The 16,001-nt window shown below is 36.9% G+C and overlaps 1 protein-coding gene across 2 annotated transcripts in view; it reads left to right on the forward strand.

The window, feature by feature from the left end:
• The first annotated feature begins 3,334 nt into the window (after window positions 1–3,334).
• The window catches only part of superdeath (Suppressor of ER stress-induced death), a 42,312-nt gene continuing 29,645 nt past the window's right edge, over window positions 3,335–16,001 (forward strand). The window contains exon 1 of one of the 2 annotated variants that reach the window (XM_076115758.1): window positions 3,335–3,466. In XM_076115758.1, coding sequence (XP_075971873.1) covers window positions 3,445–3,466 — 22 coding nt within the window. In that variant the 5' untranslated portion in view covers window positions 3,335–3,444. Of the gene's footprint in view, window positions 3,467–3,501; window positions 3,563–16,001 lie in introns of those variants that run through there. The other variant, XM_076115759.1, reaches the window with a different exon arrangement.

The raw sequence follows: 16,001 nt of genomic DNA on the forward strand, positions 1-16,001 counted from the left end.
TATTGGATAGTCTATCCGGCACATGTCTTTAAGCCGTAAAAACCTTATTAAGCTTACTGCAGAAGGTACAACTATTTATACCGCAACATTCAAGTCTGCGTAGTTTACAAAGTTCTGAGCAAACTCTTTGGGAGACGGCTTTCACAAATACACAATGGAAATGTTTTCAAGGCAACAAAAAAATAATTATAGTCAGCCCGTCAATCAGATAACGTAAGAATGAAATAATAATATGTTTTTTTATGCTTTTCTAAATAAGATATAAGTTAAAGGACATTAAAGTTAGTTAAGGAGTAATAAAGTTATCAATAGTGTCATAATTTATTAGCGTCTGTTCTTTTCTGCTGTCCTTCACGTTGGACTAGGAAAGTAGGTAGAACATAAAAAATTGCAACGGATTCTCTTTCTATATACTGAAAAAACTGTAAAAGTTAGTAAGACAATGCGAGGGTCCTGGTGTTTTATAGGCGACGGCCGACTCACTGTCACTACTTTCACCAATGTTTCGATCATGTTATTACTTTCAAAATATTGTCAAACGTGGAGTCACATAGTTTTATAGGCTTGCTGTGCTCTGCTTACTCTTTCTGGGAAGAAAAGCGTGATTTTGTAAATTAACTAAATACTAATGATAAGATAAACGACTAATATTATTTGTGAAAATAGTATATATAGGTTACTTTATCCAATAAAAGTTTCGCTAACCATGTATCTATTTTCTAAATATTGTACACATTTTAAAATACCATTGTTAATTTCATGCAATATTGTAGAGCTAAAAGTTTATTTCTTCTATAGTAACAATAAGTATTATTTAATGGCTACCCTTTTAAATGATATTATTGCCAACCAATCGAGCGTATAAACCAGTAAAAGGATTCTAATGGGGTACACGAATGTGCAAAAAGGGTTTAATATATTCCGTACTTTGTTACTTTGGAAATGTTTCTCTTTTATTATGTATGTATGTGTTGCGGTATTCTCTCAAAAAATACTATACTTACCAGTTTGTATGTTGTTTTTAATAAACAAACAAAACATTATTTACGTAGATACAAATCAATTTATTAATCATACCTATGTTTTTTTTTTCATTTTGTGTTTATAATTTTTATTTATTGCTTACTAATAAATATAATTTATTAAGTCAACAAGATTTTTTTTATCATTCTTTAAGTATAAAACTTCGCAAAAACTTAATATTAAGGATATTTTTTTTAATATTTAATATAGCAATATAATTAGATCAGTTTTCATTAACAATAGATAATAATACCTATTGCATACGGAGTTTCGAAAACATTTATATTAAAATAACATTTTCAATAGATTTTATTCAAAAATAAAAGTGAAATAACATTATTTCTGAACATTGAAGAACAGAAGACGCGACCCGCGGGAAATAGTCGCAATTTGTGGGGATACGAAACTGACGGTTGATTTCATTATAACTAGTGAAACAACGCCTTTTGGGTTTTCACGGACAATCCTGAAACAAAGTACATACATACATACAATCACAAGACTGCTTGTGACTATGTAACAACAGCTACAAGGATCGATCTCTAAGGTTAAGCTATGCTTGCCAAGATTATACTCTGGATGGGCGATTCTTCCATGTTTCGGAAGACAGGCGTTCCATGTATTGACTCGACTGTTTCATGACTGGAAACTGACTCCAACATAGTTTGAGGAAAGGCTTGAGGCTCGGGGGTAAGCCTATTGCCTGTCCAGTAAATGGGCACGTTATTGAACACTGGGTTACTAATGAAATTATATTTGTATATTACTTACATTATATATTTAAGCATGAGGTTAAGGTCTGAATTCCCGGGTCGGATTCAAATCTAGACCTCATGATCTGCAGTCGGGTACGCTACGGACCACGCCACAGTGGTAGTCAACGATGTAAAAGAAAAAGGCTAATTAAAATTTCTGTAAATAACAAGTGTTTTTCATTTATTTTTTCAGTTGTTATTATATAGCGTATTGGCATTATATTGTTTTTTAAAACAACTGTAATGAAGGCCTATGATCAGTAGTATGATTCTCTACAGTCGGTTCTATCGAGTATCAAAAGTATGACATTTAAAATGTACTGCGAAAACAGTTCCTAAAACGTCCGTCAGAGACGCCGATCATGTTTTCATACTAGATTTCTCAATAGCTAGCCGGTTGTCGGTAGTCGATAGTAGTAGAGAATCAAGCTACAGTTGTAGGCGCATAAATAATTCTATAGCTTCAACACTATTACTAAGCTAAAACTACATCTTGACTTGAACCGGTGTGCTCAATAAACCGTGAGAGTGCAGATAATTGCCTCGCACTCAAACGAGATCTGTTCAATTGTACCGCCATAATTACACAGATTAAGTTATTACGTAAGGTGTTCCGTAATACTACTTAGTGGATCTGTAATTAATTTCTATTTACTTTGTCTATGTCTTTGTACCAGTGATTGATTTTTAAGTTTGATAATATCACTCTGGCTGTATCAAATTTCACAAGGAATGGACTGCATTAAGGACCAGAAAAAATTACTCGTTTTATATCTTAGTAAAAACACTTATCCCTATGCCCCGTTTTTTCTTTTAGATTAGATGTTAATAATATTGCAGCTGGCAAGGTGAATCAATGAACATAATGTTTCTCTCAAATTTTCTTGTATGTGTGTTTTATGAAACGTAAAACCCCTTTTTCCTTCTAAATGCGTAACAAAATGTATGTACAGCTACTAGGGATAGTTTTCACATAACTTTTGGCTGGCGACAGCAATAATAGCACTCTCCAAGTCTGTAGGTGTGGTTTCTTATAAATGGTCATCGTTTACAACCGGCAATGGACTTGACCGTCCGATGTTGCTTGCCTCGGCCATCTATCAGCACGGTCGCTCGGTCACGGCCGCGAGATATTTGCGCACATGTTCATTGTTATGTAAATAACACCCCGAGGTCAAAAAATGAATACTTATTAGCGTCTGCAAAAACTAAATTATTTAAAGAGGTACCTATGGTATAAGGAGATTTAAAAATCTAATTGAATCATCGTAAACTAGCCGACGGAGCTCCGTAAGACTAGCAAGCTTTTATATTCTATTTCAGAACCTTTTAATTTGACTTAAGCAAAGAAGTAGCGTGCCTTCGGGAATTATCTGAATGAAATTCAAACTATAAAGACAAAGTTGCACATTTATATTATTAGTATGGAGTATAAATTCTGTATTCACATCTGTCAAGACTGTCCTAATCCACCGTGAACCGTTACTCACCCTAGCTATAAGGGCAAATATCTGCCCCTAGCCCCATCCCGCGCGCTGGGCGGGACGCCGCAGTCTCGTTTCGACACCCGGAGCGCAACCACGCGTGTTATAACACTAAGTACTCCCTTCCCGCCTTACGAAACGTCGCCATGAGACGACACACTACAACCAATTAAATCAACACAATGGAATATACGTCACAAATAGGTAAAAGATATATTTTTTTATTAACAATTGTTCGACAATTGTCAAGTCGTGTGGTTGTGTGAGGTGTAAACAAAAATGTTCCCGGCGAAGGTTACGGTGAGTAGCTTCTTGAGATCACAGGTTTTCTGTTTGATGTCGTCGGAAAATTCTGTGGAAAGGAAAGTTTTGTGTGTGCGTGTGTACGAGAAATTCGCAGAATAAATTCGATGTTTATTTGATCTTAATACAGAGAGTTTTTTCGTTCTTCTTAGTAAGTCTACTTTTCCGAAATGGAGGAAAATTAATTAATGATAACTTTTACAATTTTATACGTTAATATTTAAATTATTAATGTTTTTCTTATAAAAAAATAATAATATGAAAGTTTAACAAAGCTTAATTTTTTTGTGTCCGGTAGTAGTCCGTACTTTGTTGCAATATACATATATTTTTCACAATCTTTCGGTTTACATAATTTTTATTATGTACTAAAATTTTGTAACTAGGTATTAGCTATAAGTTTCATTTTTAAATCGGTTCAGTAGTTTTAGAGATTATTCTTACAAAGAAAGTTAGGTTAAATAAGTGTATCCAAGAAAAACAATAGAAGAAGTGTAATCTAAACCAAACTATAAGATGTTAATTATTTATTTATGCAACTTTTTTATTATTTCTTGACAAGGAGGCTTCTCAATCTCTTGAGTCCTAGCATGAATATTATTTTATCTCTTCTGCATTTTACCCAAATCCGTGCAACAATCGAGAAAGTATAAAAGACAAAGTTTAACATTATTATTATTTTAATTATTTACATTACTTCTTCCATTAATTCCACAATTTATATAACTTATAACAGAAAGGCCCGGTTTCATAACGTCTTGATAGCTTGGTTAACGGGATTTTCTTGACGTTTCGGCACAAATTACCCTTGCCGTCGCTAGTCTTTAGTTTTGGCCAGATTAAGTTAGCTCCCATTTTAGCTAAACTCTTTATCACTTGAATTTTCTTTATTCCTTCCGACCTGCCCTTAATTCATTGATAGTTATTTTGACACTCATAAGTCGGCTTAAACGATAAACATAATTTGTTTTATAAAGATCTTTTGAATACAGATTTTTTTGTACACGTTTTCCTCAAGATGCAAATATATTCTATTGTAACAAATATAATTTCAAATAAGACATTTTGTATGTACAGGTGAAGGTATATTTATGAGCCATCACGTTTTCGATTATAACTGTGACATTGAGATAATCTTCGATACATGGAATACGCTTAGAAATATATACTACAGTACAAACTTGGTACATAATTTGTATGAGGTAGTGCCTTTCTGAGATTGTATTTGTTTAGTTAAATACCGTGGCAATGTGGTCGCGACAATAATTATCTATGTATTCTATCATTATTGAGATTTAAATTGTTCCTATTTATGGAATAATATGGACGTGTAGAAACTTCGGGACATGGACTATAACTGAACTTTTTTCTTTTATATAATCAATATGGTGTATACGTAAATCATAACTTTTAAACTTTTGAATTTAATTTTCGTTATGCACGGGATTTAACGCTAAAATGTATTTTACTTTGAACTTCATGATTTTTCGGCGTAGGTCATTCTGGTGATCGTAAGGGGTATTGCAGGTCTTATTTTTATTCCTTTATTCAAATGACTTTGAATAAGTAGTGTTGAACTTTTGTGTGAATAAGTTTGATCCCAGGAACCTAACCGCAGAAGACCATCAACATTTTCAGTTGATTCATCATCATTTGTTGGGTACAAACACACGAACGATCCACAAATTATTGTTTCAGGTTTGGTTGCGCTTAGTGTTCGTTGTTTGTAAGTTTGTAAAAGTCCCTGCAACACAAGATCAATGCTAAGTGCGAGAGTAGTATTAAAAAAATTGTTACCACACTTATTCTTATCCATATTAAGTCAAAATACTTATAATACACTTCATTGTATAATAAAAGCTCAACCTAAAGCAAGTGAAGTCGACAGCATTAGCTAGTAACCCAATATTTGTCCAAAGGGATTACGCCCTACTCGGTGTTATCTCCATCAAGATATAAACTCAGTTATAAAGCTTCGTGTCACCGTAAATCCCGGGGGAAGAAAAATAGTGGAGCGATAAGTGCACCAACTGTTAAGTTGGAGAAATGAGAAGTAACTTAGGTCGTGGTGATTAGATTCCCTGGTGGTTAATAAACGAAATAATAGAATGTGGAAGTTGAGCTTGGTACGGAGGTATATTTTTATTACAACTCCCGCACTAAGAATTGCTCGTGTCGCGGGGATTTTTATAGACATAAAAACGACGGACACAAAGTACAACCAGACTCGAAACAGTTATATGTGGACCGCAAAAATAATTGTCCCGTGTGGGAATCGAACCAATGGTTTCCCAGCGGAATGGTAGTAGTGTGGTGACCACCTTAACCTCTACGCGAAAAAGGCCGTCAGACATTTACTCATTGATTTTGATAATTAAGTTTTAAGTAAATCAAATAAACGCTATACACGTAGCTGAATACTGGGCTGGCAGTGTATAGCAAGACAGAAAGTGTTATACACTATTTTAAATTAATATTATAATTTGTTTGCCATCGACACGCTAAGAAGAAGAAGTAAATCATCTTTAATGCTGGGTCAATATCTCATCTACAGATAGGGTAGGGGAGGAAGAAAAATAGTGGAAAGATAAGAGTTCCAACAGTTAAGTTGGAGAAATGAGAAGTAAAGGTCGTGGTGATTAGATTCCCTGGTGGTTAACTGCCTCCGTGCTATGGTTTAGGTCGCCACGCCGCTACCATTGTTGGGAGGTCATGGGTTCGATTTTCACACGGAACAATTGATTTGTGCAGTCCACAAATAATTCTTTCGGGTTTGTAAAAGTCCCCGCGACAAAAGAGCAAGTCTCAGTGCTGGAGTTGTGTTTAAAAAAAAGGAACTAATGGAATGTATTAGTAGTTCTTGTGGTACAAAGGTGGATTTACTCATTGATTGTCTGTTAAGGTTCAGAATAATTCTTTAACCCCCGGTTTCCGAGTACTTTTAACGGTAGTTTATCTATTGAATAGCGTTTTTTTTGAGTTTAAACGCTATTGAATAGATAAAGTACCGCTAAATGTACCTCAGAAACCGGGGGTAAGTTGGGTCAATATCTTGTCTTCAGATAGGGTAGGGGAGGAAGAAAAATAGTGGAACGATAAGAACACTAACTGTTAAGTTAGAGAAATGAGAAGTAGTAACTTTGTTTGTGGTGATTAGATTCCCTGGTGGGTAATAAAGGAACTAATGGAATGTAGGAGAGTACCTAGTATTTGTGGTACAGACGTGGACTTACTGATTGATTAACAATTAAGTTTAAAATATTTTTTTAAGGTGGGTTAATATCTTGTCCTCAGATAGGGGTAACAGTGTAGGGAGTCCCAACTACTCAAACAAAAATAAGAAAACTAGTTCCAATAAATAATGCTATTAATCTTCCAAAACTGATAAATTTCCGTGTTTACTGAAGTATTGGTTTCGATAAAATAATGTGAAGACTGTTTGATCTTTGAAGCAGTTTAAAGGGTGGAATGAGACCCAAAACATAGGCGAATAAAGTGGGCCATGTATTGATTTTTTTGGTTTGAGTATTAATGATGTTTTTAAGAGTTATTGCGTACTGTCTAAAGTTTTATAGCCATTAAATAAATAGCCAAATAATATTTTAGACAGTACGCAATAACTCTTAAAACATCATTAATACTAAAACCAAAAAAAACAATACAAGCAACAATACTCGATTGTTCAAAATAAACGTTATAAAAATCAAACTAAAAATAATTTACAACGTATTTATTGCTACATCTCTGTATTGTGATGTCACAAAAAGGTACGTTTCAATCTACCCTTAGAATGCGCCCTTTTGTTGTCATAGAGCCGTTCTTTTAAACCCTTTGTCAAAATCACGTAGGGTCACGAAATACCCTGCATAAGGGGTGCATTCGGATGTACCCTTGGGCAATGTGTATTGGCTTTCTAGGCTAATCTTATCGATTGAAAATATACGACCTTTTTTACTACCAGATAAGTTAATTTATTGGTAGAAAATTGGTGTGGTTGTTGCGCTTTTCGTGTACAGCAGATGGTTCTTGATAAGTTGAATGGTTTATTGGTGAGATAGTTAATTAAATTATTTTCTTATTATAACAAAGCTTATGTGATCTTTTTTTTTAGGAATTTAAGCATTTGAAATAAGATAAGGTTAAAATTCATATTAAGGATCTATACTGGTTTTAAGACTTTTCATCAATGAATAATACTATCCACTATCTATCTACTAGTCGGTACTGTCAGACTGATTGATGTAGAGTTTTTAAACAGCCTATAGATAAATACTAAGCAAGCAGTAGTTAACAATTCCCTTACCAAATGAACAAAATTATATACAAACTGCTGAATTTGTCTCGACAAATTGTTACAAATTCTATTCTCAATTGTATTACCTATATTCTATACCATTTCCTATACAATTCACGTAAAATAAAATAGCAGAGCAATCTGTCGACGGTTGCCAAGTGATTTATATAGAAAATAATAAAGGAAGCCTTCGTTCACCGTTGAGGAAAAGGATATCAGAGTATCCCGGGCTCGCCCTTGAGACTCAGGGCTGTAACAATTCTTTGTGACACGTCTCCCGGGATCAATAGTGATCATTTGAATTTTATGTGAGTAGGGTCAGTTTTATTGCTTTTACTGTTCGCTTTTTTCAATGTCAAATGTGACCGTTATTTTCTCTTTTATATTTGAGAGAATTTTACAAACACTTTAGCATTAGAAAATCATCAGAGTACTTTGTATTGTACGAAATATTATGTTCAACCCATCCTAAAAATGTTATAGTTGGTCTATGTGTTTATGAATAAATGGTTTCAGAGTAGACGATATGTATATTGTGGGCTTAAGTGTTATCACACTTCTTATTTTATACAATTTTTAACAATATCCAAAAAACCTAATGTATAAAAAGATTTCGCATTAAACATAGTCATGTAGACAAATCCTAAGGTACGAAACTGTTTACAAAATTATATAACAGATGTTTTATAAATATTTTATTTGTTACTATTTCAATACTAGCAGAAGCGAAATTTTATGGTTTGAAATAAATCAATCGTTTCAATACGATGTTTTATTTGCATCGGATGTTTTTACTATGTATGTGTCTTGTATATATGTATCTAATAAGACTGACTCACTGCTCTTAAGGTCAGAGCTTAATAAAATCTAGTGAACTACTTTCCAACTGCTATTTGCTCTTGATTAAATTAGTTGCAATTCCCAAGTTAGCAGTTTTTCAAGACTAATTTGTTAGAAAGACTAAAGTTTTTTAATTAGTTGTTTAAAAGAACATTAAAGCTATTAGAATCAGTAACTTTTGGAAGCTAATATGTAGGTACTCAGTGTTAAAGTATGTCTTTTTTTGTTTGTTTCAAGTATACGGTTTGTTATACGTTAGCAAAAACCTATGGCAGTTATATTCTCCATTATTGTCTCATAAGTGCTATTGTGGAAAAGCAGTATGAGTAAGATGAGTTTTGAAAATGGGAGAGCCACAATATTTGCCCAAATTAATAGTTATTGTCTTTATAATCTTTAGATGGACTTTTTTATGACCATTTTATGCAGTGATAAATTCATTACTTTCCCCTAAGGTTCCCAATTAGTTGTTTATCTCAAGAAACGAATAGGCAAATAGGTACTTTCGTATTTATCATACTTTTAGGATAACCAGAAGTGGAAGCAAATAAAAGAAAATACTAATCACATAGAACAGTTTTACTATAAATCACAATCTTTAGCAAATTAACAAGCTCTTTACACATACAAACTGAATCACTTCAAAAATCAATTACAGACAAATAAATAATGAGAAAAATACAGCGTGACCATTCAAACGGGCAGAGGTACCCCTTAGCTAGTGAATCCTATGGAAAAGAGAGCTCAGAATGAGCTCGCAGCCCTTTTATGGACTCGGTCACGTGACCAACGTCATTTCTTTTACTTCCTCTAATACATATGGCATTTCTTTTTCTTCCTCTAACACGGCCTCTCCTGACAGGAGGACGTTCTCGGACTCCTCTTAGATTCCGCAGGGGCACCGCAGGGGCACCGCAGGAGCACCGCAGGGGCTCCGCAGGGGCTCCGCAGGGGCTCCGCAGGGGCACCGCAGGGGCTCCGCAGCTACGGAGGTGCTAGGCATAGGCCTAGTCAATCTCTCGTACGTGGCAGCTAGCCTAGACGTTGATTTCAGGTCACCTTGACATCATCTGAGAACATAACACCAGTTGTAAAACAATGAAGACAAAATCTATTATGTTTTAGACATATAGTTATACACAATAAAGTCGTACACAAAGTCGTACACAAAGTCGTACACAAAGTCGTACACAAAGTCGTACACAAAGCCGTACACAAAGCCGTACACAAAGCCGTACACAAAGTCAAACACAAAGCCAAACACAAAGCCACACAAAGCCACACAAAGCCAAACACAAAGCCAAACACAAAGTCATATACAAAGTCATATACAAAGTCATAAAGTCATACATAATAAAGTCAATAAAGTCACACACAATAAAGTCTATAAAGTCAAAACAAACCACAGAGAGGAAGCCCTGCGTTCGCTATCTCCGGTGTGAGAAATAGAGGCCACTCGCATATTTCTCACCAACACCAACCACTGGTTACCACCTCAGGTCATCACACCGAGGGAAGATATAGACAGAGGCACGTTCACTTCACACAACAACAGCAGACGTAGACAGCAGCCAAACGCCAACATGTCATCCGGGAAACCGCTTCGGCCAGCCACTCGCAACCACCAATGCGAGAAAAGCACTTCTCATCAGGTCATCTAGAACGCCGCATCGGCCATCCACTCGCAACCACCATTGCGAGACAAACACGTTGTCACTCCAGTGAGGCGAGCCAGTAAACTGTAAACAAACAACCTTGGCGCAGTCATTCTATAGATGATGAAATCCTACTCGTAGCACAGTAGGTATCAAACTAAGAGAGTAGCTTTAAATAAGCTGTAGCCATAATTATTTACCATCATTACCAGAATACCTTATACCTTACCATACCTTACATTACCTCCGTTACCAGAAAATAATACACAAGCAGAAAGAAACGTTTATCTAAACAATGGCATTGGCTCTTTACCAGAAAAAAAAACATGACTTTTATCATCTGTGGTGTTGACCAAAAAGTATTGCGTCGATCAGTCGCTCAATCAGGCTAACATCGTGTACAGTGACGACACTCACACAACTTCCGAACGAAGACAAAGCCGCATAACCGCAATTAGCCACTCCACCTCGGTTTGCACTGACCGCCTGAGCCACACAGGCAGCACGGTCCAGAAGGCCTGCAAGGACCGCAGGGTGCGCACGGCCCACACGGTGCCGCAAGGACAGCCGCCACACGGACACCCATCTTTCTTACGCTGGATTGCCACGGTACGTGGTTCTCTGGATCACTCACAGCCGACGACCACGGACGGCAACGCACACACAGACAGGGCTCTTTCAACGGTACACGTTGGTCTGTGTAAATCTTCATTCCAAAATGAAAGTACATATCGTCGCAGCAACTGCGGCTGTAATAACAATTAACAATTACTAAACTATTATGCGTTCCAACAAAATTAAAACGAAACCTTGTTTGATCACAGTAGATAACATTCTCTGTTCTGTGATCCTTCCAGTGGGATCATGGAGAAGGGTTCGGAAAATCTTATCATAATATGAGACACACTCGGATCCCGTCGCACCACACCTTTGAAGTTACTGCCTCGCGACGGATACCGGCGCACAGCCACAGACGATCTGCGCTACCACGGACAAGACCCTTCCCATGGAGTGTCGTGCGCGAGCTGGTCCGCGTTCGTCCGTGATGGATATGAACGCGATGGACTAATTATCCTACTGAGTTCTTTTTTAAAAGACAACTCCCGCATTAAGAATTACTCTTGTGTCACGGGGACTTTTGCAATCATTCAAACAACGGTCACAAAGTATAACTGGACTCAAAACCACTAATCGTGCAAAGCACAAATAATTGTTCTGTGTGGGGATTGAACTCACAATCTCTCGTCACAATGATAGCGGCGTGGCGACCATAGCCACATCTAACAAATCGCACAATCGCAAAAATGCTTGTTTACCAAGCTTGCGTCTTAAGCATACTCTTGTACGGAGCTGAGACGTGGACATCATATGCTAAGCAGGAACGAAAGCTCAATAACTTTCACATGCGCTGTCTTCGCAAAATCTTGGGCATTAAATGGGAGGAGAAGTTTACAAACGGCGAGATACTTGCTATCGCTAAGCTACCTAGTGTCATGGCTTTACTAAAACAAAGACACCTTCGTTGGCTAGGACACGTGCATCGGATGGACGTTTCTCGTTTGCACCAAACGCGACATGGCATCACTTGGCATTGATCACTTGACCTGGGTGAGCCAAGCTAAGGAACATAATGCATGGAAAAGGACACTAGCTGACGGCGTCACTACTCACGACAGCACCTGGCTCAACAAGTTAGCACATAAACGGACACCACGACATTTTTAAGTCACGAACGAAGATGTTCCCTCATTACTAATTCATTCCTCTATCTGACGCCACCTGAATCATCTGCAATAGATGAACACAGGCCAATGATGACACATACTGCCCTATTTTTTAAACACTAATAACTCAATCCATAGTCAACGTTCATCATGGACCGTGGACAGCTAGCTCAAGTCTTTTGTCAACAAAACCTCATGACGAACCGAGTTGATCTCCATCGCACAGAAGGCTCGTCCGCCCCTCGTCCCACGACAGGCCGGGTATGGAGCCCGTCGCGTCATGTGATATTGCTGTAGGGTTCCTTACTATCGTCGCAGTAGCTAAGGATCAACATGTCTGCCCATTCATCTCGACGATAATTACAATGTTTACGATCACGTTCAGTAACGTTCAACGACAACGTTCTACCTGCCTGTTTGAATGATGCATCTCCGGTATAATGACATATGAATCGTTACCTAACTCTGATACAAATTTCGAAAACACTGAACTCTGAAACATTCTACCACAGTCTGTTACTATTAATTCTGGTGTACCGAATAAAGAAACAACAATTGTAAAGAGTCGCTTTAACTCATTAGTGCCTTGACCAAGCACAGGACACAGCGAATAATATTTTTTAAAAACCGGCTATATACAAGTCAGAATCGCGCAAGAAGGGTTCCGTACCACCATCCTACTAATATTATAAACGCGAAAGTTTGTGAGAATGCGTGTATGTATGCATGTACGTATGAACGTATGTATGCATGTTTGTTACTCTTTCACACAAATACTACTGATCTAATTACGAGATACTGCCTGGAGACAAATAGACAGCGCAGGCTTTGCAATAGGGTCCCGTTTTACCCTTTGGGTAAGAACCCTAAAAAGCATCTATTACAATCAGAACATATCGCTAACCATTTGATTGAGGTAGAGGACCTAATACATCTGCATGAACTATGTATGTCTAAGAGACATAAGGTTTATACCAAGAGTGTATTGGTTGTTGTGGAGCACTCGGTACCTTTCTATGCGTGTAACAAATAAGACAATGATTTGTGTATTTCTTCACAAATGATCTTAAGCAAGGGAATCAAAAATTATTTCTAACAATCTCTAAAGTCCATGTTCATCGTGGAAGATTCTAAGAAGACTAAACATTAACTGGATTACGACTAAAATAGTCTGCACGTGACATTCATGTCCTTTACCCTAACGGTACTCCAAGGTAGAGTTAAAATCATGTAAATACATCCACTATCCGGCAACACGTAGCAATAGATTTATTTTTCTGTTGCGTGAACTTAAGTGCATTACAGTCAGTAACCACTTTGAAGAGAATACAGCCTAAATAATGTCTGTAGTGCTGCAAGATCTTAACAGCTGCTAGAGTCTCGAGCTCACACGAATGGTATCAAGACACCGCTCCCTAAATTCGCTTACTAAAATAGCCAACCACTCGCTTGAGTCCGTTTTCATGAACCTGAAGAAGCACCGCACCACACCCAACCGTGCTTGCGTCATGCACGCGCGCTGCCGCAGCCGCGGTGATTGCAGCGATGGAGTTGCATGTGACACATTGGCAGCCGTCGGCTCGCAAGGCGTACGCTGTTGTTCCCCAACCATCATAGACATCGACAAACGATCTAGAACATGTTAAATTTGTTGAATTAGTAAGTGGATTAGAGAAACATATGGTCTGCCATTGAATTATGACAGCCGCAACACGTATCGCGACTTCTAGAACAGAACTCGCCATTTCTAGAGCGTAAATCACGCCAATGACAACGCAACTCGGGTCTTCCAGGGCGGCTCCTGCTTTCACAACCGCTATTGGGCATATTTACAACATTTTTCTTTATACACCAAGCAAGCGAAAGTTTAGGACACAATTACAATTAGCTTCAATAGCGATGTTGGGCACAAGAATAAGTTTGGAACACTCACCAGATCTCACGGAGGTACACGATACTTACATGTAGCTCAACAACTCACGTAATCCGTATTTATAACAATAAAATACGCTTTTGTAAAATCTCATAAACGAAAATGTCAAAAGAAATGTCAAACTGCCGTATTCAATGGTCAGAGCGGAATAGAAGGCGTATGGTGTATCCCACTTCTGATTTTAGGATAACCAGAAGTGGAAGCAAATAAAAGAAAATACTAATCACATAGAACAGTTTTACTATAAATCACAATCTTTAGCAAATTAACAAGCTCTTTACACATACAAACTGAATCACTTCAAAAATCAATTACAGACAAATAAATAATGAGAAAAATACAGCGTGACCATTCAAACGGGCAGAGGTACCCCTTAGCTAGTGAATCCTATGGAAAAGAGAGCTCAGAATGAGCTCGCAGCCCTTTTATGGACTCGGTCACGTGACCAACGTCATTTCTTTTACTTCCTCTAATACATATGGCATTTCTTTTTCTTCCTCTAACAATACATTAAATACAGATTCTCACATCGAATAATAGAGGTCAAAACATATAATTTTGAAAAAGAAAATATAGCTCGCAGTTTTCGAGAAAATAATGAATTCTACCATAACTTTAATATAATTCTATAACTTGAATACAATATTGCTTTTATACCATTTCGTTCTTGAATTATATGACAACTGGGTTTAGTTATAAAGCCCGATGTCCTTTATAAGGTCAGGCTACAGGTTGGCAGCGTATCTAGTACTGTGAGTAACTATCCAACACATTTGCGATTCAATGAGGCCGTCTGCGCCGGACACCAATTGACGATATTGCTGTTTTACATAAGCTCGGATAAACGATGCTTCCGTTCGCTTTTCGAACGGAAAATACACGCTATTTTCTTTATTAAAATGTATTATGGAGGAGTTACTTTGTGAGAGATTAAAAAAACAGAAAAAGCGTATTGGATAACTTTACATTTTAAAAATAAAACGACGCATCAGCTTTCTGTCTTGATTAACTGTCTCTTAAAGGGTATATTGTAAAGAATTGCATTTATATTTTGGTTTTTCTTCATGATTTCGACGGCTAATTCAATACTTACCTTCACTCCGATTCCTTACTTCTCAAAGAATAAAGATCCGCGTTTCAAACAACCTACATTAAAGACACAGGCCAAACATTGCAGTCCAGTCCTTTGACACAAAAAGCCACTTTCTTCAGCAAATCCAGGCGGCATTCAGCTCCACATACAAAGAGCAAAGGCGTTTGTGCCTACAGCCTCATTACGTTTTCACGAAGGGAGACGGGCACGTGCCTAGAAAACTCACTCGCTTCATGTCACACCCTTATGTCCTTAAGTTGTCTTGCAAAAGGGGTATTTGGTAGTCCATTTGCCGTTTGTGTTTGCACCTAATAATGTTATTTGGGACAGAGAACGTGGGACTTTATATAACTTTACTTGAATCGTGAATTGCTGCCGGTATTTTGGTTAAATCGGTAAACGGTTAACACCCGGTTTCTGAGGTACATTTCAAACTCATACAAAAAAATGCTATCGAATAGATAAAGTACCGCTAAATGTACTCAGAAACCGTGGGTAAATCAAAGGAATTTGTTCAATAGTTATAGATTAAACCATTCATTTGCCACGCAAGGCTTTTTTTACTTTTATACTTTGTTCACATTCATGACAATGTTTGATTTTGTGCATTAGAGATTTCCTGTCTTGTATAACCGGCGTATTGCTAAAATATTCTAATTTTTTTAGAAAATAGAAATGATACAAGATTGCCTTGGCCTTTGTTGAAAAGGAGCCAAATTCAAACCGCACTTGGCCTGCATTATGAACTATAAAAAAAATTTCTATACTAATATATTGAAGTTTTTTCATCATTTTATTAATGGGATACTTATGAAGAAGTATAGCCCAATAAACTTTTATTTAAATAGCAATATTTGATATAACATATTCATACAATTATTGTAAATGGTAACATTG

This window comes from Anticarsia gemmatalis, chromosome 6 (genome assembly GCF_050436995.1).
Source record: "Anticarsia gemmatalis isolate Benzon Research Colony breed Stoneville strain chromosome 6, ilAntGemm2 primary, whole genome shotgun sequence".
In the NCBI taxonomy this organism is placed as follows: Eukaryota; Metazoa; Arthropoda; class Insecta; order Lepidoptera; family Erebidae; genus Anticarsia; species Anticarsia gemmatalis.